This window comes from Talpa europaea, assembly GCF_964194135.1.
Source record: "Talpa europaea genome assembly, chromosome: 3".
Lineage (NCBI taxonomy): Eukaryota > Metazoa > Chordata > Mammalia > Eulipotyphla > Talpidae > Talpa > Talpa europaea.
Window position 1 is genome coordinate 113247128 of NC_140069.1, and position 23367 is coordinate 113270494.

General features: G+C 33.5%; 1 protein-coding gene across 1 annotated transcript in view; it reads left to right on the plus strand.

Moving 5' to 3' along the window:
• Positions 1 to 23106, plus strand: part of SEMA3C (semaphorin 3C) — a gene marked incomplete at its 3' end in the record, with an annotated part of 141043 nt that extends 117937 nt beyond the window's left edge. The window contains exons 12-17 of the mRNA XM_084229583.1: positions 4839 to 4927; positions 7849 to 7890; positions 11024 to 11181; positions 15750 to 15817; positions 18017 to 18147; positions 22693 to 23106. Coding sequence (XP_084085709.1) covers positions 4839 to 4927; positions 7849 to 7890; positions 11024 to 11181; positions 15750 to 15817; positions 18017 to 18147; positions 22693 to 23106 — 902 coding nt within the window. The remainder of the gene's footprint in view (positions 1 to 4838; positions 4928 to 7848; positions 7891 to 11023; positions 11182 to 15749; positions 15818 to 18016; positions 18148 to 22692) is intronic.
• Between the last annotated feature and the right edge of the window lie 261 nt (positions 23107 to 23367).

The following is a 23367-nucleotide window of genomic DNA, read 5'->3' on the forward strand; positions in this document are numbered from 1 at the left end:
TTTAATTCTCCAGGGAGGGCTGGTTTTAACTTGCTTTTGTGCCACACCTGCCTGAATCAGTTGAGAAAATGACTGGCAAAAGTCAGGTGCCTCTCCCTGGAGCTGAAAGATAGATACACCAATCTTTACCATGTAGACTGGGAATGAGATACATATTGTTTCCAAAAGATGTCTCAGTGTGTTTTACAAAAAAGAAAAGAAAGTGATTCTAGATAGGCCTAAGTAACAGATATCCACCCCAAAAGTCATAATTATTATTTACATTTTACACAAACTAAGCAGGCTTAAGAAAAGAAGGAAGATATTCTGCTTCATTGTTATTGTATCTTAGACATGGTGCTTTTCCCAAGGAAATATAAAGTAATATCTTAACTGTGCAGAACCTAAAAAAGATTTATATTTGTGAATGCATTCAAGGAATGCCATTCTCACCAACCCTAAAAAGAACACATTTGATAGCTACGTTATCATCTTCAAACTAAAGGGTACAGAGATAGCTTTATGTAGACATAAGTAATTGGGTGTTTTATGGACATTCTGGAATGCGTATCTCTCAAGGACTAGCATTTTAATGGGAGCACACTACTCAAAAAACCATAAATTCTAGATTGAACTCAAGTTCTATCACTATTTTTGCATCCATACTGGTTATAGTGTCTGATTCACTGAAGGTACTCAATAATTTTATGTTGAATCAATGAGTGAAAATGGATAAAAGACAAGTCAAATCTACTTATGTACTTAGGTACTTAGTAGTGAATGATATAGCCTGAGTATACCTCAGAAGTATTTCCTATTATGGAACTGAAAGATTTGTGAGTGTGTTGAAAGAGCATTATGGCTATTGGTTTCTACCCTAATTGTATTATGACAGAAACTATCCGATAAACATGTACTTGTTTGGGGAGTAGCCATGAGTGGCTCCACACATATTGACTTTGTCCAGACATCACAAATATTTGAAACAACTTTTAAACATTTGATAATTTATTTTTCCATTAAATATTAGTTTATGATGTGCTTTAGAAGTGATTACATTGAACTAAATTAAATATATCTTTTGACAACCTGAACTGGAGGTTGTGGAGAAGTGTCAGTAAATGTGTAAACAGGAGCAGAAATTCACAAAGAGCGGAGTCTTGTAAATAGTGTCAGCTAGAGTTGTGATATTTGTTTCTTAGAATGAAAGCACTAAAAATCTTAGCTTAAGTTGTTGATCAACTATTAGAACTATCCATTAAACAGTGCCATTAAACAATGTCATCTCAGTGAGGTCTGCCTTTGTGGTAAAATAACTGTATAATCATGTGCAATTCTAAACACCACATTTTATTTTTTTTCAAATTTGGCAAGATTTATTTATTTATGCAGACAAGAGCTGGGGTACAGGTCAGAGGTGCGGGAGGATGAGAGGATTCACAAGAGACAGAGTGGGAACAGAACAAGCAGATTGACTGAAAATACTGCTGAGGGGAGTAGCTAGCGAGACAGAAGAGGTCTGCTGTGCCATGTGGGTAGCTCCCTGGCCAGCGGGGCATTGAACTCGTGCTGCAGAGGTTGAAGAGAGCTTCATCGCGCTGTGCTTAACCCTTTGCACCACCAGGGAGGCCCCTAAACACCACATTTTAAATAAGATAATGCCAAACTGCAAATTCTCATGAAATCTGAATTAACCATGATAACATTGATAATTAGCAACGCCACAAGAATTTAAAGTTATCCTATTCATATTTGAATGCAAGCTACCTGAATAACTTTCAATTTCTGTATATAAAAACTATTATGGGGCCTCCCCTGGTGGAGCAGCGGTTGAGCTCTGGCCTGTGAGGCTGCCCGCAGCCTCTGCAACGCTGGTTCGTTCCCCAGCCGCCAGCGAGGGTCCCACAAAAAAAAAAACAAAAAAACCACACGTTATTATGTATATTTCTAATAGAGAAAATGTGATAAACTGGTGAAATGGAACCAGTATAATGAAGAAGTCTTGAGATTCTAACTTGTAAAGGACCAAATTAAGTCTAAACAAGAAAAAGTAAAGGTATTAAATTGCTATTTTTTTCTTATAAATCAGATTTAAATAATATATTTTTATCATAGAACCAGGCACATGGTATATATCTAGTGAAAATACTTGTTTTTCTATGAGGATCTTCTTTTCCATTTTATTTAAGTTGATTTTCAGGTAGAAATGTTAACAACCCTTACTTATATTTACGTATATTTTTGCAAGAGTTTCAAGTAAGTTAACATTCAGTTTTATTGTAGAAAAATAATTTGTACCTTTGATGGTCTCAAAATAAAATGGAAACTACTCATTATTAGCAAAATAAATAATTAAATAAAAAGTCAAACAATAATTTAAAGCGATAGTCTAGCTTTTATAACAAATCTTTTTATAAGCCAATTTTTGGGGGTTTTGTCTGTTTTAATCATACTTACTATTATTGGGGTAACATTGGTTAACAACATTGCATTTAAGGGTATAGATTTAGGGGTATAGATTCATACCTCTTCATATGTGTATGTTACTACTCTACATCTACCACCAAAGCACCAATAATCCTTGTAACTGCTTTTATATAATATTTTAGAAATGGCATGAAAAATTGTTTTTGTTATGGGTTCTTTCAGAAGAAATGATAATATATGCCAAATACTGCTCTAACTTAAAACATTTGGTAAAAAAGAAGGCAATTGTCTCATTTGAGAATGCTTAGCTAATTATTTTCAGAGCTAACAGTTTTGTAATTGGGAAGCCTGTAATTAAGATTCTCTTTCAATCAATTTTATTTGGAACTTGGGTTATACACAGTTTTTATAGTTTCTAATGTCAGTGATCCTTGCAAACTGTAGTAGAGAACTGTAAACACTGTTATGGTTTCTTTAAAAAAAATATGTGACGTCTATGACAACATAATCTGAAAGTAAAGATGGCTTCACAGTCCATCCTTCCCACTCACTCTCACACACACACACACACAAACACACACACACACACAGAGATATTCCCTAGCTGTTATAATTTCAAGGCCTTCATATTAGGTTTTTTGGTATATCTATTACCCTAGAAATTTGTACTGCTCATTGTAATGAATTGCTAATAGAAATTGGAGAACTCTTCTAAACTCATTATTTTCTTTCAGTTGTGACATGGATCTGCATAGCATCCCAATGTTTTTAAATTCCAGTTTCTACTTGAATACTATCTTCCAAAAATATAGTTCAAATTGTTATAGGACTGATTCTAAAGAAGCCGATCAGTGAAATAACGAAATTTTGAAGCTTTTTATTTACATCAAGAACCTGTGAAGCTTAGGGATTGTTGTTTGAGTATGGCTTAAGTAGTGAATTATAAACTAAGAGTAATAGTTTGAAATTTCTAAGATCATGCACTTATATTTGTCAAATCACTCACAAATGTGCTATAACACTGCATCGCAGAATCTCAGCTAGTTTATTTTAAACTTAAAATTAATGTGATTGATAAAGTGGCATAACTCTATACTTGGAAATTGCTTATGTGACATATAAAAGTATTTTTAAAATGTTAACATAAAAGAATATTTTGTATGAATTACAATTATTTGGGCATTTCTATTTTTGGCAATCTTTAATTGGGAAATATTAGTAAATTTTTATTTGCTTCAGTTTATTGGACACATCTAATTTCAAGCTTTCCCCTAAATTTAATAATATCCAAAGAAACATTCCAACATTATGAAGAAAATTGTGAAAATAGAATTATTCTATGAATAGGTCTCTATCCCTGAAATAAAGGCACACTTTTGCTACTGCTTTGAAAATCTTTTGAATCATGAGTGAAACATTTCACTGTTAAGCTTTCTCACAGCTACAGATCAAATGTCAGTTTCTAGTTTGAGTGATTTAGAATGCAATTATTATAAAAATTCATTCATAGTAACCTTTTGTCTCAGATAATCAAGTCACTATGTGCCAGTGTTTACAAAAATATGATAGTGTCACATTATAATGTTGGTTTGGAGAAGTAAGTAATATTCTTAAGGGCCAGTTAAAGTTATGCATTAATATTTCAAGAGTACATATTTGGTTCAAAACAATTTTTTCCTTCCTAAGATATTGGGACATTTTTTTTCCTTCTCTCATCATTATTGAGACAACCTAAGTAAAAGATTTCTAGCCATTAGGATGAGTTGCCTCAAGTCCTGTTTGAACAGGTGGACTGAATCTTAGAGTCCTGTCCAAATGATTTGGCCCACCACATAATAGACAAAAAATATTAGCTCCTGACTAATAACTTTCTTACAATTTCCTGGGGGGAGAAGACTGAGAGCCAGAAAGCACTGCTGGAATGTAACCTGTCTGTTCATGTCCAGGCGTAACCCAACCCAAAACAAGCTACCACACTGTTCTCATTCCCTGCCTCATGGATCTGCCCTTCTCCTCTTAACCTCTTCAAGGAGCCAGGCTAAATTTTCCTTTCCAATACTGGTTCCTTCATGCATTAGTCTATTAAAATTAAGCCTCGCTTGGTTCAGCTATACCTAGCACTCTGGTGAATTCTTTCCCTGGGGGGCAAAGGACGCACTCTTTCAAATTGGGGCCTGTAATATTATGACTACACCAAATATGTGTAAAATACAAGGTGTTCATATCAGTTTCTTTTGAATTAAACATAATCTCAATTTAAACACATGAGATTTAGAATAAAGCAGGATACTGTAACTAGTAATAGCCTTTTGTTGAGTAGGAAATCATACAAATAATATTTTAACATTTAAGCCTATCTTTCCTTTAAAAAATAAGGAATCTTTCCTTTAAAAAATAAGTATTGTAACATCTTGTTTCTTTCTTTGATTTAGATCGTGGTACTGTGCAGAAGGTGGTAGTTCTTCCTGCTAACAGCTCTTCCAGTGGCGAGCTCATTCTGGAGGAGTTGGAAGTCTTTAAGGTTTGAACATCTCTTCAATTAGTCTCAGAACATGCATGACGAATGGAATTCTTTAATTTTGCAGCAACTTGGGAGGAAAAGATATTTGATAAATATAAAATAAATATATGTTATAAATTTTTAAGGGAGAAAACATTAGATAAAATGAGAAATAGAGAACACATTTTTTTCTAAAGTTTTTTTTTTTTACATTTCAAGTATCTTTTTTTACATTTTTCAGCTATCATCACAACTTGAAGAATTTTGGTCAGCATTATTTTTTGAAAAATGGGTTCTTGCGGACAAAGTCTAGATTTGCCATGAAAGAGCTTTTATCATTTGTTTCACAGCTCACTGAAACTCAAATGCTTTCCTATTATTGCTAGTTAGATAAACTTTCTCATTTTTTTTAGGCAGGGATTTCAAGAAAAGCTGCTTTGTTTTCTCTTGTTTATTGCTTTTAATTTGATTGTTCCTCTAATTAAAACAAATGCTGTCTCCTTACCACTCTGAAACTTCATGTTCTGTTTGAACTTGAGATTTCATTGTATTATCTCTTTGTCCTTGATTTTTGGTATTAAAGAAAAGAAAAACAAGTACAAGGATAAAAAGAGGTCGTTCAATCCTAAATGATCTCAACTGCTCAGGAAAGTGTGCTATTCTTTATTTTATCTATTAGCTTGGGTAGCAGTTTTGTCTGTCCTGCACACCCTTCTCTTCTTAAGAGGTAGGTCATTGTAATTCAAGTGGTGCCTATTATCAGCATTTGGAAAGATGGTTAAGCATAGCCAGAGTAGAGGTTAAGATTGCAAAGAAACTTTGGCAAGGAATCAATCCTATTGCAGACTCCTATTTCTAACTCAACCATTTAAGAAACAATGACCCACACAACAAAAGACCAGAGTCAGCCTATAACAGAGTAAAAATAGCACTTCTGAATCCCCAGGAACAGACTATTACTAGTTCAGTAAGCTGCTTTGTTTAGTGGACACAGAATGTATTGATTATATTAATATATTTTCCCATAGTCACCCAAAATATTTAATTGAATTTATAAAAAGTACTCAAAATGCAATGTTGTTAGATTATATTAATAAATCTTAAATATGAAGAAATATTAAAAAAACAAACAGAAAATCCAAGGAATTCTGGTAAATTTTCAGTATATTATTAAATTTACAATTTTTAAGGCTAGATTCACTGCTAGACTCACTTTGCTCACTTTCTTTATTACATTAACATTGTACTCAATATATGTCAACTGTCTATTTTCAGGTGTCTTTCTGTGACTTGTTTTTTAAAGAAATTAAATTTTTCACTAGATTAACCAACATTGAATTATATATAAAATATTTTTTCTCTTTCAATTCAATATGAACAACTTGACTGACCAAAAGAAAATAGATTATTTATTCTGGAGTATTCTTCAAGATAGCAAAATTGCCATGTTGCAGCACTTCACTTTTAATTTTGATATATATATATATATATATATATATATAAATAATTTGATAATAAGAAAACATTGAGTTTAACACAAACACAAACATATGTTATAAAAAGTTCTTAAAGAAAAAAAAAGTTCTTAAATGTGCTATTTTGCTCATGTGTTAGCTACTTATGGTCTGTTATATGAGTTATGTTGGTGTTATCATCATGAAGAATAAACTCCCAGTGGAAAAACAGAGTCAGTCAAAATGCATGTGGGGATATCATCCCAAAAAAGATACTAAAAATGTCAGTTTTCTTATGGATGTATGTGCCAGAGATTGATAATGGCTAAATCAAGAGACGCAGTTACCAAATACAGTTGCTATCTTCAACATGGTGTTTGTGTCACATTTTCTGAGGTGAGGTAAAAATAATTGGGTGTATATGATATACTGTGATGGCACATAGGAAATAATGCATTTAAATTGCAAAAAAAATCTGTAGCTAAGTGTCACACTGATATTCTACAGAAAATGTAACTTTTAAAAAACAGGCTCTTTGTTTTTAGAGTGCAGAGCCACTATCTTCTTTTAATCCTCTGTGAAGAATAGTTTCTGAAAATATTTCCAGCTTTCCTAAACTTAACTTGAATTGAAGGTACAGCTATTAGTAGTTGCCTAAGAGGATCTAAGGTAAAATACTTTGTGTGTGTATTTGTGTGTGTTTCTGAGTGATGATCAAAACTTACTGTAATTGATATCACCATCTTCTTTCTAAGTATTTGTAAATACAAAACAACACCAGAACATAAAATAATTGTGGGTACAGTTGATTTTGAGAGTTTGTTTCCACTTGAATTATTCAATAAAAGTTCATGATTTTTTTTCAGGTTATCTCAGGTCTAATTTTTAATCTTTAAAAGGAACTAATAATGTCTAAGAAGTAAAGTTGTAAATAGAATGACTTTCAAAAAGAATTACTACTTCAGAAAACTCTTAGAAAGGCTAAGTCACATTTATTAAAAGAGGAACTTTTCAAAGGATACTTCTTTGTTTGAAACAAAAAGAATTAATGATACATTTTCTGAAGCAATATTTGGCAGATGAATAATAGTATCTTATAGAGAGCACTATGTTGTGGAAAAATAAAATGGGGTAGCATTTCACAGCCTCCCCATTTGAATACCCAAGTCCTGAGTATTCAAAATATACTTTTCACTATTCCAAAACATACTTTTTTCAATTCTCTCAACTTTTTTTTTTTTAATTTTTGCTGTCTGTATTGATTAATGTGTTGTAATTCCAACTATTTAGTTTAGGCATATATTTATGAAACAAATCTTTCCTTCACCCAAAGAGGAAAGTAACTTTTTACACAAATATTACAAAATTTTGAAAGTATGAATCCATATAATGAGAAATGATGATTTCATGAATTTTAAAAGAAAATATATTTCACATGCTAAATTTTTAAGTATTATTTTCAACTAACATGTCTTTCTAATCTTTTAGAATCATGGTCCCATAACAACAATGAAAATTTCATCAAAAAAGGTAAAAAGAGCCCCAATTTATTGCCTTTATGTAAATAATTGTGTTAATATGAAAAATATATTTTATAATTTCTGAAAAATTAATTTTAGTATTTGTATAATAATTCTGTTTATACCCAAAATTACTGTTAATTTTGATGTAGCATTTACTAGTTACTAGTGGAAAACAAAATAGGTAATGTTTGCATAAAGTCTGTCAGAGCAGAGCATATTACAGCAAGATATTCCAACATTTTGTATAGCCTATATTTTCAAATATTACAGTATGTGAAGCTAACCAAGATAAAAATAATCTTTCTGAAGGAAGAATTTAGCATAATGTTTGGGCTATTATAACATCACTAACATTCTCAGGAGCTTGAAATGAGTAATCAGACTTCTTTTGAAACCCTGCTGTTGTCACATGTTTGAAATGTGTGATGCATTCTTTTATGCTTATTTCTAAAGAAGCACTATTTTTTTAGCTTATCCATGTCATTAAAAAAAAATCTGACTGTCTCAAATGTCAGCTATACTAGAAATCAGAATTTGGGGGGGAAAATGCTTGATTTTGATTATCAGAAATGTTTTAATCTTCTACTCTGTGACTGAACATACAAATAAACAATAATCAGGAAGGAAAAGCCTAATTCCAGTCTCTAAAGGTGCAAAAATTGTACCTCTTCAGCCCCCAAAGGTGATCTCTCTAAAACAAAACTTCTGAGGATTGTATGATTGTAGTCAAGGAAGTAGGCTTCAGAGTAGAACTGACATGCATCTGAATCCCAATCTGACCATAAATTATGAACAAATCATTTAACTTCAGTGACCTAAGTTTTTGCCTCTGCAAGGTAATGCCTTTCTCACAAATGAGTTAATTTATATAAGTTGCCTACAATAAAGTGGGTCCTTGGGAAATGCTGTTTGTTAGAGCCTAAGTCTTATTTTTCTTGGAATATGGAATAAAGGTTTTATGTGTTAGCACAACGGCTGACATAACTTAAGTGCTCTTCACCATATTTGGTCTGTTACAGATGAAGAAGTATTCCAAAGTCAGTCTTGTACTCTTTTCACTTGACTAAATTTTATGAAGAAAAATAAATAGGGTATAACGGACCTAAAGATCTCATCTGTAAAAATGTTTGGATGGTACATAACGAACATTTTCCCAAGTAACAAGAAGCTATTTGTCATTTTCCCCAATGTCCTAGGGAGCTGATCTCAAGTCAGAATTGTCTTTGAAGTCAGCAGGGAAGGCCTTTGTTTACAGTAGTTAAATGGAAAGAAAAAGTTTCCAATCAAAATTCAAAATCGACACAAAGCCATTTGTGTGGCATAATAGTCTTATACACAATGACAAGCTTCAACTTGTAATTCAACTTGTGAACTTCTAGTTCACAACCCGGTCCATAAAATTGTAATATAAACATGCACCTACATCCAGGAAAAACTGAGTATTAAGTATTTTTTCAACATAATATATATAATCTAAAATGTTTAGGCCAGTTAGATTCAGGGCAGAGTAATTTGACTTCTTTTGAAATTTGTTTATAGTGGAATACTGCAGTTTTTTCCTGTGTGAAATTGCCAGTGTTGTTTTATGTATAATTTAAACACATTGTATGTAGTGCCTACTTTAGTGCTCAATTTTATTATCCCAGATTTATGCTTTTTTATTCCCTAAGATATTCACATATTCCATATAACAGAAAATAGTTGAATTAATTAAAAAGATAATTTCCACAATGAGACTACCTATATAATTTTCTCAAGTAAACCAGTTTCCTAAAATATTTTAATGAGCTATTCCATTCACTCTGTTATTTATTAATGTACTCAGTGAAAACTGATCCCAGCCCTACCTACGGAAGTTATTATTGTCAAAACAAGAAGTAGTTTTTAATAGTTTGAATATCTCGACTGATGATCAATCATTTTCATCACAATTTATGAAAAATTAGTTGAGTCAAACAATTATTTTACATTGACATAATATGATTAGATGTGATTTGAATGCCTGATTAATATTTATAGCTTATTAGTAGTTTGTTAATTGACAAATACTGCTACTTTGAACATTTATTCAGTGCTTATTAGCCTAAAACTGTTCAAAGTGTTATATGTGGAATTAGCTCCTACTGCATTTAGTTTTTACAAAAATTATGTAAGTTAGATGCTATATTATCCCGTTTATCAATAGGAATCTAGGATTTTGAAAAGTTACAAAGGAGTTGACATGGGATTTTAATTCAAGCAGTCTCCCTCCAGAGCCTGGTGGACCTGTGATGCCCCATTGATTTAATGTTTAAGCTGTATGTGTTTATAAATATGTATAGATGTGCACATGCATATGTGTATGTACATGAATATAAATTGCAGCTTAGAGATTCTTAGCTAACTTGAATTTCATAGTATCTGTGTTTTGTAAAACAAGGAGTATCAATTAAAAATTTATCCTTTTAGCTCCTGAGAACCATTTTATGTACAATTAAAGGAACTGGAGAAGTAGCCTAAGACTCTTGACACACTATAAGTAAAGGAGGATAAAATCTTTATTTACATCTTACTTAGAGTAATGAACAACTTTTGATATCTAAATAAAAATAATAATATTCTATAAATAAATTTTGCATTGTTTTAATGAATAATGTATCACTTCCAGGGCACATGGAATTTAAAAAAATTACCTAATACTTGCTGTCTACCTTTTTTCCTAACTTAAAAATTCCCTTTATTGTAAACTTGACATTTTCAAATTTACAAGGTATTGGGTTGCCAGACTTGAAGAATAAGAAAGTTGTCCTGTGCTTTGCCAAGAGACAACATTCAAAGAAAGAAAGAAAACATCATAATTTAAATCTGCAATATATTAGCTCAAATCTTAGAGAACAATGAATCCCAATGTCTAAAACACATTACCATTCTACATAGAACTTTGAGCTTTTTTTTAAACAGGAAAGTGGTAATGTTATAGGCATATTAATGTAGGAAAATTCTATTTATTTTGGCTTTATATCCTTCAGTACTTTGCTTCTCGTTTTTAGTCTATTTCGAATGAGTCCAAGGGTTTGTGTGCATGTATTATAATGGGTTCCTGCTGAAAGTCTTCTTTTAACTTCCACATCTGAAATAAATCATCATGATTCCTTTAATAGCAACAGTTGTATGTGAGCTCTAATGAAGGGGTTTCCCAAGTGTCACTGCATCGCTGCCACATCTATGGCACAGCCTGTGCTGACTGCTGCCTGGCCAGGGACCCTTACTGCGCCTGGGATGGCCATTCTTGTTCCAGGTTCTACCCAACAGGGAAGAGGTGAGTACTAAACATTCAGCTGAAAATCAAAATTGATGTCACCACATCTTCAGAATCAGATCTGTTGTGGTAGTAGAAAAGATGGCTCTAAAAGTCATAGCAGCTACATTTAGCACTTAGCAGCATATACTATTTCACTGAAGAAAATGGCCTTGCTTTATAACTTTATATTCTCAAGATATGTTAGAACACATTTCTTTGCAAAAAGTTCTTTCTCCCTTTGTAGTTCTGAGGCAACACAGTTGCCCCCCTGAAATTGATCAAATATTTCAAATAGCATTTTAGCTATTTACCTAACTTCTATGTTTCATTTTCTATGATACAGGGTATCTTAAAATTCCATCTTCTTAGGGTTTCCATGTGCTGCTTAATTATCCTGTAATCCAATCCTTGTCCTAGTTCAGGTAACAAGCATTGGTCCAGGTTGAGTACCCTGATTTGTTTTCAAAACAAATTTATTACCATGATTTACCCTTTGGAATAGTAAGGGAATGGTTGCTAATTAGAGTTAAGAGAGAAAGGCAGACTGAACCAGCATGCCTTTTATCACAGCAAAGACTAAGAAAACTACTCTGAACCAAGTTGGAATAAACCATCAGTAGCAAAATTGTTTGTAGAACAAAGAAAATGCAGATTCAGAGTCAATCAAGGTCACAGCAATTTTCAGTTATACCTAGATATGGATTATGATGAATCACAGGACCAAAACCCCTAAAAAAAAAATAAGTTTAACTGGAGAGACCAAATAGTTTCGGCCATGAGCACAAATGATCTTGGTATTTTTTGGTTCCTTTATACTCTGGTATAGATATAAGCCTTAAGTCTATTGACAGATTAAATAACCTTAGTATTTGTGCATATCAAAATTATTCTGATCCTTTTCTGTATTAGTGCAACATATATGTATCATAGGAAAATACTTTATCAGGCAATGGTCTCGAGCTGGCATATAACAGGAAAATCAATAACACACAAAAGACAAAAGTTCCTTCCTTTAGTGATAATAAATTCTAGAAGGCAAATGTAGATAATAAATAAATAAGGAAACCCTATAGTATATCAAATATTGATAAGGTCAGCGAATTTTAAAAGGCAAAGAAGGGAGTCAGGGCTAGTGGGTAGCAGGGGGTGTAATGTTAAATGGATGTCAAGGGATGCCTTCTGGAGGTTGTAATATTTGAATAAGGACTTGAATATGATGAAGAGAGGCACCAAGGCATTACTGGGGAGAACTGCATTCCAAAAGAAGGACCAGAAATCCTTGTAATTGGGTGTACTGGGATTGTTTAAGAAACAATATCAAAACTAATGGGACTATTCTGGAATGAGAAATGAAAGGGTAGGGAGAAGCAAGGTCAGAATGTCAGATGACATAGGACTTAATAAGTCATTGAAGGACTTTTGTTTAGAGTAAAATGGGAACCATCTGAGAGTGTTTGACACATGAGTGATACTATTTGACTTTTGATTGAAAAAAAATCACTCTGGATGGGTTTAGATGGGACTCCAGCCCCAGGATAGGAAGAGAAGGGGTGGGGGGAATGGGAGAGAGGCAGAGGTAGAAGTTGCAAGACAGTCTACCATAATGATTTTGATGAGTTACATGGTTTCTTGAACAGGGATGACAGAGGTGCAGAGAGAAAGTGGTGTGATTCTGGATAGAGCTAGAGAACCTACTGCTATATTAGATATGGAATGTTAGAGAAGTAGGGGGCTGAAAATGAACCATGTCAGAAATGAGCATTATGAAATATACAGATCCCATTTTCGAAGAAGGGAAGACTGGAAGGAACAGGTTCATGGGGAGAAAAAGCACATTAAATAATGGTGCCTGTGAGATAGTCAAATGGAGATACTACACAAGTAGTTAGACATAAGAATGTGGAATAAAGAGGGGTATCTGGACTGGATAATATAAAAGTATTCTGTATTTAAAAGAATGAGATAGGAAGAGATTTCCCATATTTTAAACCAGGAGGATTTAGTATCTGTTTAAAAACTGTTTCTCCCTGTATTTTTAAGATTTATTCAGGTCTCTGGCCTTTTTTTTTTTTTTTATTTATACATATTATTTCCAGACTTCATTACCCTTCAATATTCTGTCTTTGCACTGGACTGGAGGTCTGAACCTGGACAAAAAGTGTAAAGGAAGAGAATTACAAATGTAATTTAAAAAAAAAATTGTGACTACTGTCAACTATTTTTGACCATAGTTGTTTTTGTAGTGCTGATTATTACAGCAATATTTAAAAATCATCACTATAATTTTTGTAAGATAATACCTTTTTTTGGTAAGTAGTTCTAAAAATTTATTTTATTAACACCTGGGATACAGTCCTCAGTCTGTTAAACAGATCCATTATCCTGTCTTAGAAAGTGGTATGAGGACCACAAAATGAATCTTACCATCAACCCATAGCAACCTAAACATGAAGAAATTGAAGATTAGTACTTCTTCCCTACAAAACTTTCAGACATTAACTTTGGCCAAGAAGTACTTTTATTTAACAAAGAATATTTCTCAAGTAAAATCCATACTATATGTACACTGTCGTGGCATATTTGAGATTTTTTTTTCACATTTTAGAATTTTCTGCTGAAATGAGTTGATTCACTTGTTCTCATATTCTCTGACAAATTATAACCCCTAACACTATCCTAACACTACACTATCCTAACACTATCCTAACACTACAAATCACTACAAATCATGATCTTAGTCATGTTCTTATAATAAAGAATGGAAACTTTTAATTCTTTACTCTTATAATCTTACGCCTGGTATTAAATGATGTGTCAAAGGTTGAGAAAGTAAGTAGCAACTATTTAAAAAGCTGTCTTAATGATATCTACCAGTGTCTTGATTCCATCAAAAAAGCCAAAAATAGGGCCTCCCCGGTGGCGCAGCGGTAGAGCTCTGGGTTGCGAAGCTGCCCGCAGCCTCTGCAGTGCGGGTTGGATCCACGGCTGCTCCCCGGCCACTGAAGGAGGGTCCCACATGGCGCGCAGACCTCTCCTGCCGCCCGCTGCTCCCCTCAGCAGTGTACTTCAGTCCTTCAGTCCTTCTTCCTGTTCTGCTCCCGGCTCTGGCTCTGGTGAATTCTCTCACCCTCCCACGCTTCTGACTGTACCCAGTGCTTGTATAAATAAATAAAAATAAATCTAAAAAAAAAAAAAGCCAAAAATAAAACAAAACAAAAAACATTGGCCTAACCATACTTTTTTTTTTTTTTTTAGATGTTATTTGGGCTATTCTAAACTCCACACACCTTTTTTTTTAAAGATTTATTTTTTATTTATACAATAGTGGGGTACAGGCCAGAGGCACGAGAGGGTAAAATGACTCACCAGAGACAGAGTGGGGAGCAGAACAGGCAGACGTACCGAAAGCACTGCTGAGGGGAGCAGCGGTAGGACAGGAGCGGTCTGTCGCACCATGTGGGACTCTCCCTGGCTGGCCGGGAATCGAACCCACACTGCAGAAGCTGCAGACAGCTTCACAGTGCTGTGCTCAACCCGCTGCACCACCGGGGAGGCCTAACCATAATCATCTTTGACCACCTTTTATAATTCTCAAAATTATGTCCAAACTAGTAAAACATACATTTGCAGCGACTACAAAACATGTTTCCTGAATGAATTAACCTTTTTTCTACATTCCATATGTACCATTTTTTATCTTTAGAGAATAACTTGTATTGATGAAAGTAATCACTTGGAATGTTTTCTACATTCATTTCCTTTAATAGTGTTCATTATCTGGTTTTATTCTGCTTGTCTAACTGGAACATCAAGATCACTTAGAAAGACTCATAGGCACAAATACAGAAGCTTGTCCTTTGTGTAGAAACAGAGAAGTAGAGTTACATTTGAAAATCAATTATTTGATGCAAATTGTTGAATATCATTGATTCAGCAATTTCTCTTTTTTAAACAAAGATTGTTCATAGTAAGCTATATAAACATTATTTTCTACTTTGCCTTCAGGTATCATAAATATTTGTGTATTTGTGTCAAATGCTACAATTTAATCTCAAATATTATTTATTCTAGATTCAGGCATGTAAGTAAAAACTTTAAGACAACATAATCAGTTCAATCTTTTAAATATCTGTCTTTTATACAAGAAGAAAATGATTTTGCTTTTTAGCTGAATGAATAGCCTATAATGCTTTCCCAATGCTATACAAATGCCTTCAAGAAATATGTACATACAAAAGGTTCAGATGACTGCCCTGCTGAAAATGTTGATTAAGTGTCTCTACAAATTTATAGTATCAATGAGGGAAACTAGCAGGAAATTCACATAGGAGGTTCATAGTCATTCTATTATAAGTGGTACTTGGAGAGAGAGTGAATGTATTCAGAGTGAAAGACAATGGTAAATACACACCTTATCACTGAAGCATTGAACTAGAAGTGTCAGATAGCAGTGCTAGCGAAACAGACCTCTTTTCTTTATAATTGCTCAGGCAATCAAACTGTGAAGTTAAAAAGGCAATCTTTTAAATGTGGTATAATTAATAATGTTAATTCTAAGTTAGTTGTATAAATTTCTGCACTTACAGGAGAAGTCGAAGACAAGATGTGAGACATGGCAACCCACTGACTCAATGCAGAGGATTTAATCTAAAAGGTATTAAAATTGAGTAATGATCAAATTTGGTAAAAAATAGCCATGTTCCACATCACATTTCAGTTAATATATTAGGTCTTTCATTTTATGGAAAGATTCACTCTAAAAATTCTTAGTACACATAGATGATAATTAGAAATTAAATGTTATTTTTATGTTAACTGAGATTATGTAAATCAAGCATCTGAGAACACAGATGCCTTGGGTATGTTTATTAGTAGGTCTTTCAATTTAATGGTAATTATAGATATTCTTAGCTATAATTTTCCTTCTGAATCAAAAAGGATTTTACTTTTTCATACTTTTTTTTCTCCTATATTCCTGATTAAGGTCACTTTGATTTATAGCACTATATATAATTTAGAGCTTTAAGCTCATCCCTCTTCAGATGTATATTATCACACCACACCCACTACCAAAACACCCTTCATCCTCAACAATAGTCCACTGAAGATCAAATGAAATAGCACCTTATTTGTTTTAAAGTGTGCATTTCTGTGACATTAAGTGCATTCACATTGTTGTGCAGTTATCACCAGCATCCATCTCCAAAATTGTTGAATCTACACAAAGTGAAATTTCATGCTCATTAAGTAATAATTCCCTATTTCTCCCAGAATGGCAACCACAATTCTACTTTTTGTTTCTGATATTAGCTACTCCAAGTACCTCATACAAGTAAAATCATATAATATTTGTCCAATCATAACTGGTGTATTTCATTTTTTTTGTGTGTGTGGGACCCTCGCCGGCGGCCGGGGAACGAACCGGTGCTGCAGAGGCTGCAGGCCTCTAGCATAATGTCTTCTTTAGGGATCACTCATATAATGTGTCAGAATTTCCTTCTTGTTTAAAATTGCTTAATATTCCGTTGTAAGTATGTGCCACAATTTATTTATCCACTTATCCATCACTAGATTTTTATTTCCACTCTCATTTTTGCGAATAATTTTGCTCTTAGTTTATTGTAGTATTGCAACTAAAACAATTCTATATACATTTCACAGTTTTGCTTTGTGTCTTAGAATTAATCTAACCCTTCCTTCCTGTCCTTACATGGAGATACTATGTTATTGTGCTTTTCCCACCAGTCACACCCTCCGCCCATATAATCCAACACTTTACCAATCAGAAGTATCTCCAGGCACACCTTTCTCTGGATCCCAGGGTGCTACAAATGTGCTATTGTTAACAATTACTACTGACACTTTTATTTCTAACCTTCTTGAATCTAAACTTTTCTTTAGTAAAGAATAGCATTCTTGTTACTAACTACAGGTGTAACATGGTGGTCCCCAGGAAAAGGGGGGGTTCCAGGTTTCCTGTTCCATCCAAGGGAGGGAATAAATTCAGATCACCATTTCTCTATTTACTGAGTATTTCCTAAATGCGTGTGTCAGTTCCCATTCATAGCAGTAGTGTTCAAAATGCAAGGAGTACTGGCAGTGGAAATAATAATGACTTTGTGTCAGAACCTGAACTAAGTGCTTTTTTTTATGGATAACCTCATTAAATGTTCAAAACGACTATTACCCCGACTTCATGAATGAGGATTTTGTCCAAGTCTGAACTACCAGATGATCATATCAGAACTTGTGTAAAAATATCATCATCCATTTTTTAAAGTCAAATAAAACTTAGGCACACAGGTAATTTGTCTAAGGTTGCGCAGGCAGTATTGGTGAAGTCAAGAATCAGATACCTCTGATTCCAAGCACTGTTCTCAACAGCTACATTCCACACTTTGCTTTCCACCTCCTCCCACCGCTTCTGAATCTCATTTATATCACAGGGTATGGAGTGTAGGGGTGGGGTAATATTGCCTGCCGCTTAGTAACTCTTTAACTAAGATATGTTTCTTCATATAGCACTCAGCCTCAGTTTTCTCCACCAAGAAAACCTAATTCACAAGGTTTTGTAATAATTAAATGTTCAAAGTTGTACTAATTGCATAATTGGAAAAGAACAATTCTTGAAGAAATATGAATCCCCTTTGTTTTCCTCTTCTTCCCTTTATACTGAACAAAACAGCTAAATAATGTATACTAGTCCATTTGTTATTAAGTGATTAAGACTTCCTTTAGGGGGCTGCCCAAGTTTATCACAATTTTATTGAGAAATAAATGTACATATAGAATTTATTCTGAACATTATTGTTTCTCTCCCTTCTCTCCTTCTTCCTTATTTTTTGCTTTTCAGCATATAGAAATGCAGCTGAAATTGTTCAGTATGGAGTAAAAAATAACACCACTTTCCTTGAGTGTGCCCCCAAGTCTCCACAGGCATCTATCAAGTGGCTGTTACAGAAAGACAAAGACAGGAGGAAAGAGGTGAGTTTTGCCGCACAGCAGCAATCAATCAGGGCTTTGGAAAGAGCATTAAATCAACATCCTTCAGTGAGGTTCAGATCAAACAAAAAAGAAAAGGCATATGAACATCCTTTTATGTCTTTGGGATGACAAGTGCCACCTTCTTTAAAATCCTTTGTCTGCACAGTTGATGGATTAATTAGAAATCCTGTCTGCCTGCTCACCTCCATAACTTGGGGATTGAAACAAGAGCTTGGGCATGCAGACGCGTATTGATGTAAGGAAGCATTTGTAAAGGAAACAAGATGTGTGCAAATTCAGAAGCCAAGTTCTCACACAACAGCACCTTTGTGTGATTCACAGATAAAAGGGGGCTTGGAAAAAAGTTCAATTTTCTTTAGCAAGAAATTGCTCTATAACCTATGTGGTAAAAAGCATTTTTCTGCTATGTGGTAATGTTTCCATTTATTACTCATACTCTCAGGTTTTGTTTAAGAACTATATGGAGTCATTGTTTATGGAATCATCGCCTTTTTTTAGTGATATAGATTTTAAAAAAATAGATTTTCAAATAAAAGAGTACTTATTTTGCCTTTTCACTTGGAAAGAGCTGTTTTAAAAGAGGAAGATTATAAAATAGCATAGAGTAAAATATTATAAATGATAAATTCCATAAATATTGATGTTACCTTGTCCTGACAAATGAGGAGAAGAAATATATATAAAAACTTAGGGTAGTCTCCAATGTGATGCTATTAGCAGTACATCATAAAATCTGTTGGAGCAAAGGGGAAATTGGAGCCTACTACATTTGTGTGTATTCTTCTGTTATGGGTAGTTGTGATACTACAAGTTAAGTTAAATAGGTTTTTGCAAAGTGAATATAATCACAAGCTATAAAGCACAATGCTACATCAGAGTTACTGAAATAGATATTGAATCTCTGACCTGTCTATCCAAATATGTTAAGAGCTGTTTAGAAAATTGTGGGTCCCGTGTCACCAAAATATTAAATTATAGACTGATGACCACTTGCTTAAAAAGAGATTTAACTATCTGGAGGAGCTGGATGGACTGCAATGTACCTTCTTATCCAAGAATTCGATAAATTTTTTCATGAAAAACATTTCATTAAATCTGTTTTCTTTGCTATAAAATCTGTCATGAAATAAGTTTTGAAATTTCTAGAGTTTAATTAATTGAAATTCTTATGAATGAATCTGGATAGTAACTGCCTTGCAAAGTAACCTGAGGAAAAATTAATGTGTGATGATTTTATAGACATGAATTTATTAGAATAAAGTATGACACACAGATATGAACAATCCTTCTTGGAAAAGTCTAGATATTTGCATGTAAATTGAAAATCTAAAACTCAAACATGGATTACCTAACATGGATAAAATGTTTGTCTTTTATTCAGTACAAAGTTCAATGAATAAGATAAAATAAGTGAATATAATTACAGCTGTTTAAATTTTTACTAAATGAGTATATGTAGGCTTGAATGCATGTCTTTGAAATTAATAAATAGAATTTAAAATGTAATAAGTGCAAACCATTATTACTTCATTTTTAAAATATGAAATGTATTAAAAATTTCATTTATCTCTGTTGTGTAATTTCAATGTTTTATTTCAAGAATGTGGAGACCTAAATATTAGCTTCTTGATTTTTCTTCAAATCTCAAACGCATTGGAATGTTATAATTTAATACTCAAAACCTAAGAAAAGTTTCAAACTTTAAGAAACATTAACTGTTACAAAAATCCTTTCTTCCCAGAATTTAAAGCACAATTGTACTTTATTTTAATATAGTAAAATTAACTATTAATATTTTAATAAATGTATCCTAATTCTTCCTTAGTAGTTTACACAAGTGACTCACTTCTTATAATAATTTAGCTAAATATGATTTTAAAAAATTAAGACAAACGCTAAAATCTCATGGAGAAAAATGCTAATCATGCACTCTAACACAAAATAAAAACTAAATACTCTCTTCCTCTCTGCTTCTAACCTTTATTCCCACTTCCTAGTGTATAGAGCTACCAAGAATTATATATTCCTTCTATGATTTCTCTCTCTCTCTCTCTCTCTCTCTCTCTCTCTCTCTCTCTGTCTCGCTCTCTCTCTCTCACACACACACCCATTCACACACAATTTCATATCAGTACCTTTGGAACTACTTCATTTTTCTTGGCTGCATAGGATTTCTTTGTATAAATATAACTTAAGGATTTTGTTGTTGTTTTTTTTTGTTGTTGTTTTCCCAAATTATCTTCATTGAGGTCAAGTAGATTTACATCTTTGTATTTGTTCCAGAGGTTATAATTTCAAACCTCTACTAAGACATACTTTGACACCTAGCACACCAATCATGCCCCAGCAATCTTCACCATGTTTCTTTGGACTCCTTCCCTCCTCCACTCTCATTCTACTACCCTCCCCTTCTGGTTGCATCAGTTTTGCAATCAAATGTTGAGTTTATTTTTGGTTTAGGATTGGAGTGATCCTTTGTTATCTTTTTCCATAGTCCACATATAAGTGATACCATCCAGTGTTTATCTTAGCACTATCTTTTTCAGTTCCATCCACATTGCTGCAAATGACAGGAGTTTATCCTTTTTAATAACTGAGTAGTATACCATTGTGTATGTATGCCACATTTTTCTGATCTGTTCCCCTGTCCTTGAGCATGTACATTGTCTCTATAACTTAGTTATTATAAATAGTGCTACAATGAATATGGGATTACATATATCCTTTTGAATTTGTGTTTCTAGATTCTTAGGGTAGATACTATGAGTGGGATTGCTGTGTCATATGGAAGATTCATTTTAACATATATGAGAAACCTCCTTACCTTAAATTTTTTAAAGTTATCTCCTGGCAAGCTCTTTTTTTCCCTTCTTATATAAAACATGATATAAATAAATATTGGGGTATTTTTGAGAGTATAAACTCTACATAAATTCCTGGAATTATAATTTCTGCACCAAATATATTATACATATATTAAAGTTATGTTATCTTGGCCTCTAAAATGTTTTCCAATTTTTCTGTAAATGGGAAAGGATTTCTCTTCATTCATTTCTGAAGGCATTTCTACATTATTAAAACTCTCTTTGAGGCACATTAAAACTTCACAAATCAAATTAACATCAAAACATCACTTTATAGGGCCTCCCCGGTGGCGCAGCGGTGGAGCGCTGGGTTGCGAAGCTGCCCGCGGCCTCTGCGGCACCAGTTCGATCCCCAGCTGCTCCCTGGCCACTGCAGGAGGGTCCCACATGGCGCGCAGACCTCTCCTGCCACCTGCTGCTCCCTCAGCAGTGTACTTCGGTCCTTCTGCCTGCTCTGCTCCCCGCTCTGGCTCTAGTGAATTCTCTCACCCTCCCGCACTTCTGACTGTACCCAGTGCATGTATAAACAAAACAAACAAATAAATAAATAAATAAAACATGCCTCTATTAAAAAAAAAAATCACTTTATAGAGATAGATAATCAGTTCTTCTTCCTCTAGTCCCCTTCTATTATTTCAATACTGTACCTTTTATGTGTGTTAGTATTTTTTTTTTATTTAAAACAACATTTCTCTGATTTGGATTTAATTAATAGTAAAGAATGCATGTACACAGAAATTTACCATTAGGAAAACATTTCACATACATTCCTTTATTTTGACTTGAGTCAATTATTTTTCTTCTCAGTGAAAGAGCATTCCAGAATATACAAGTCAAGGAAATCCTTACCACTTAGGCTTTTATTTGTCCATTGACAAGCCTATAGTTGAAACTGTGAGGAAGATGTATTTAAAGCAGTTAGCTGATACCCAGAAAATGACAGTTTTTTCTAGTATAAATCTGCAAAGTATATATTAATCTCTAGCTCTCTACTACCTTTATTTGGAAAGTAAAACAACTTAGAAGACAGAAGACAATGACATTCCAGCTTATTTTTATTCATTATTTACTGTAAGATAATTCGAAAAACCCCTTGGCAATGCTTAAAACTGCCTTTTATGTAAGTCTTAGTTAAGATGATATTAATTTATTCATTGAAAAAAAGCAAAACTCAACCCTTTAGTTGTAGCTTTATGTTTTTACAAACACGTGAGTAAATTTGCATATAATAAAAAGCAAGAACTTTATGTAGCTTTTTTTTATAAACAAGTGAGTAAATTTGCATATAATAAAAGGCAAGATCTCATGGTTTAAATAGATATTTTAAAGTATCTGTGAATTTCATTTTTTGTACTGACTATGTGTGATTCACATTCCAAAAGCAACCAAAGCTGATGCTTATATGTAGAGTAATTCCTTCTATCCAAAGGGAATGCATTTTCAGCTATTTTTAGATATGTAAGTAATAACTTACCCTCTCTTTAATAAATTTAAAGAGATACAAGATCTACTAAGCAAAAAAAGTGTGTCCCTACAAAAGAAACCAATTAGTACGTAATGCTTTCGCTAAATTTGTGAAAGTCAATAATACACTATATATATGGTCATACATTTTTAGAAACTATGGAATTGGGTTTTAGAATTTTGATGTGTTTCTTAGGTCAAGCTGAATGAACGGATCATAGCCACTTCGCAAGGACTCCTGATTCGTTCCGTTCAGGATTCTGACCAAGGACTGTATCACTGCATTGCAACAGAAAACAGCTTCAAGCAAACCATAGCCAAGATCAACTTCAAAGTTTTAGATTCTGAGATGGTAGCAGTTGTGACAGACAAATGGTCCCCATGGACCTGGGCCAGCTCAGTAAGGGCTCTACCCTTCCACCCAAAGGACATCTTGGGAGCATTCAGCCACTCTGAAATGCAGATGATTAATCAATATTGCAAAGACACAAGACAGCAACATCAACAGGGAGAAGATTCCCAAAAGATGAGAGGGGACTATGGCAAGTTAAAAGCACTCATCAATAGCCGGAAAAGTCGAAACAGAAGAAATCAGTTGCCAGAATCATAATGTTGTCTCACCTGGGGTTTAGGCTTACTGTAGCAAATAGTCCATCTTTAATTACCAAATTTAGAATCTTAGGTTTTACCCATGGAAACATCTTGAGAATGGTGATCGCTCGCTCTTAAAGTGAATGTTACATGAACTGAAATAAGCATGCATTTCCTTGTATGATATTGACTAGCACTAGACATGTCATGGTCCTCATGGTGCATATAAATATTTAACTTAATCCAGATTTTATTTATATGTTTATTTACCATTTCTTCA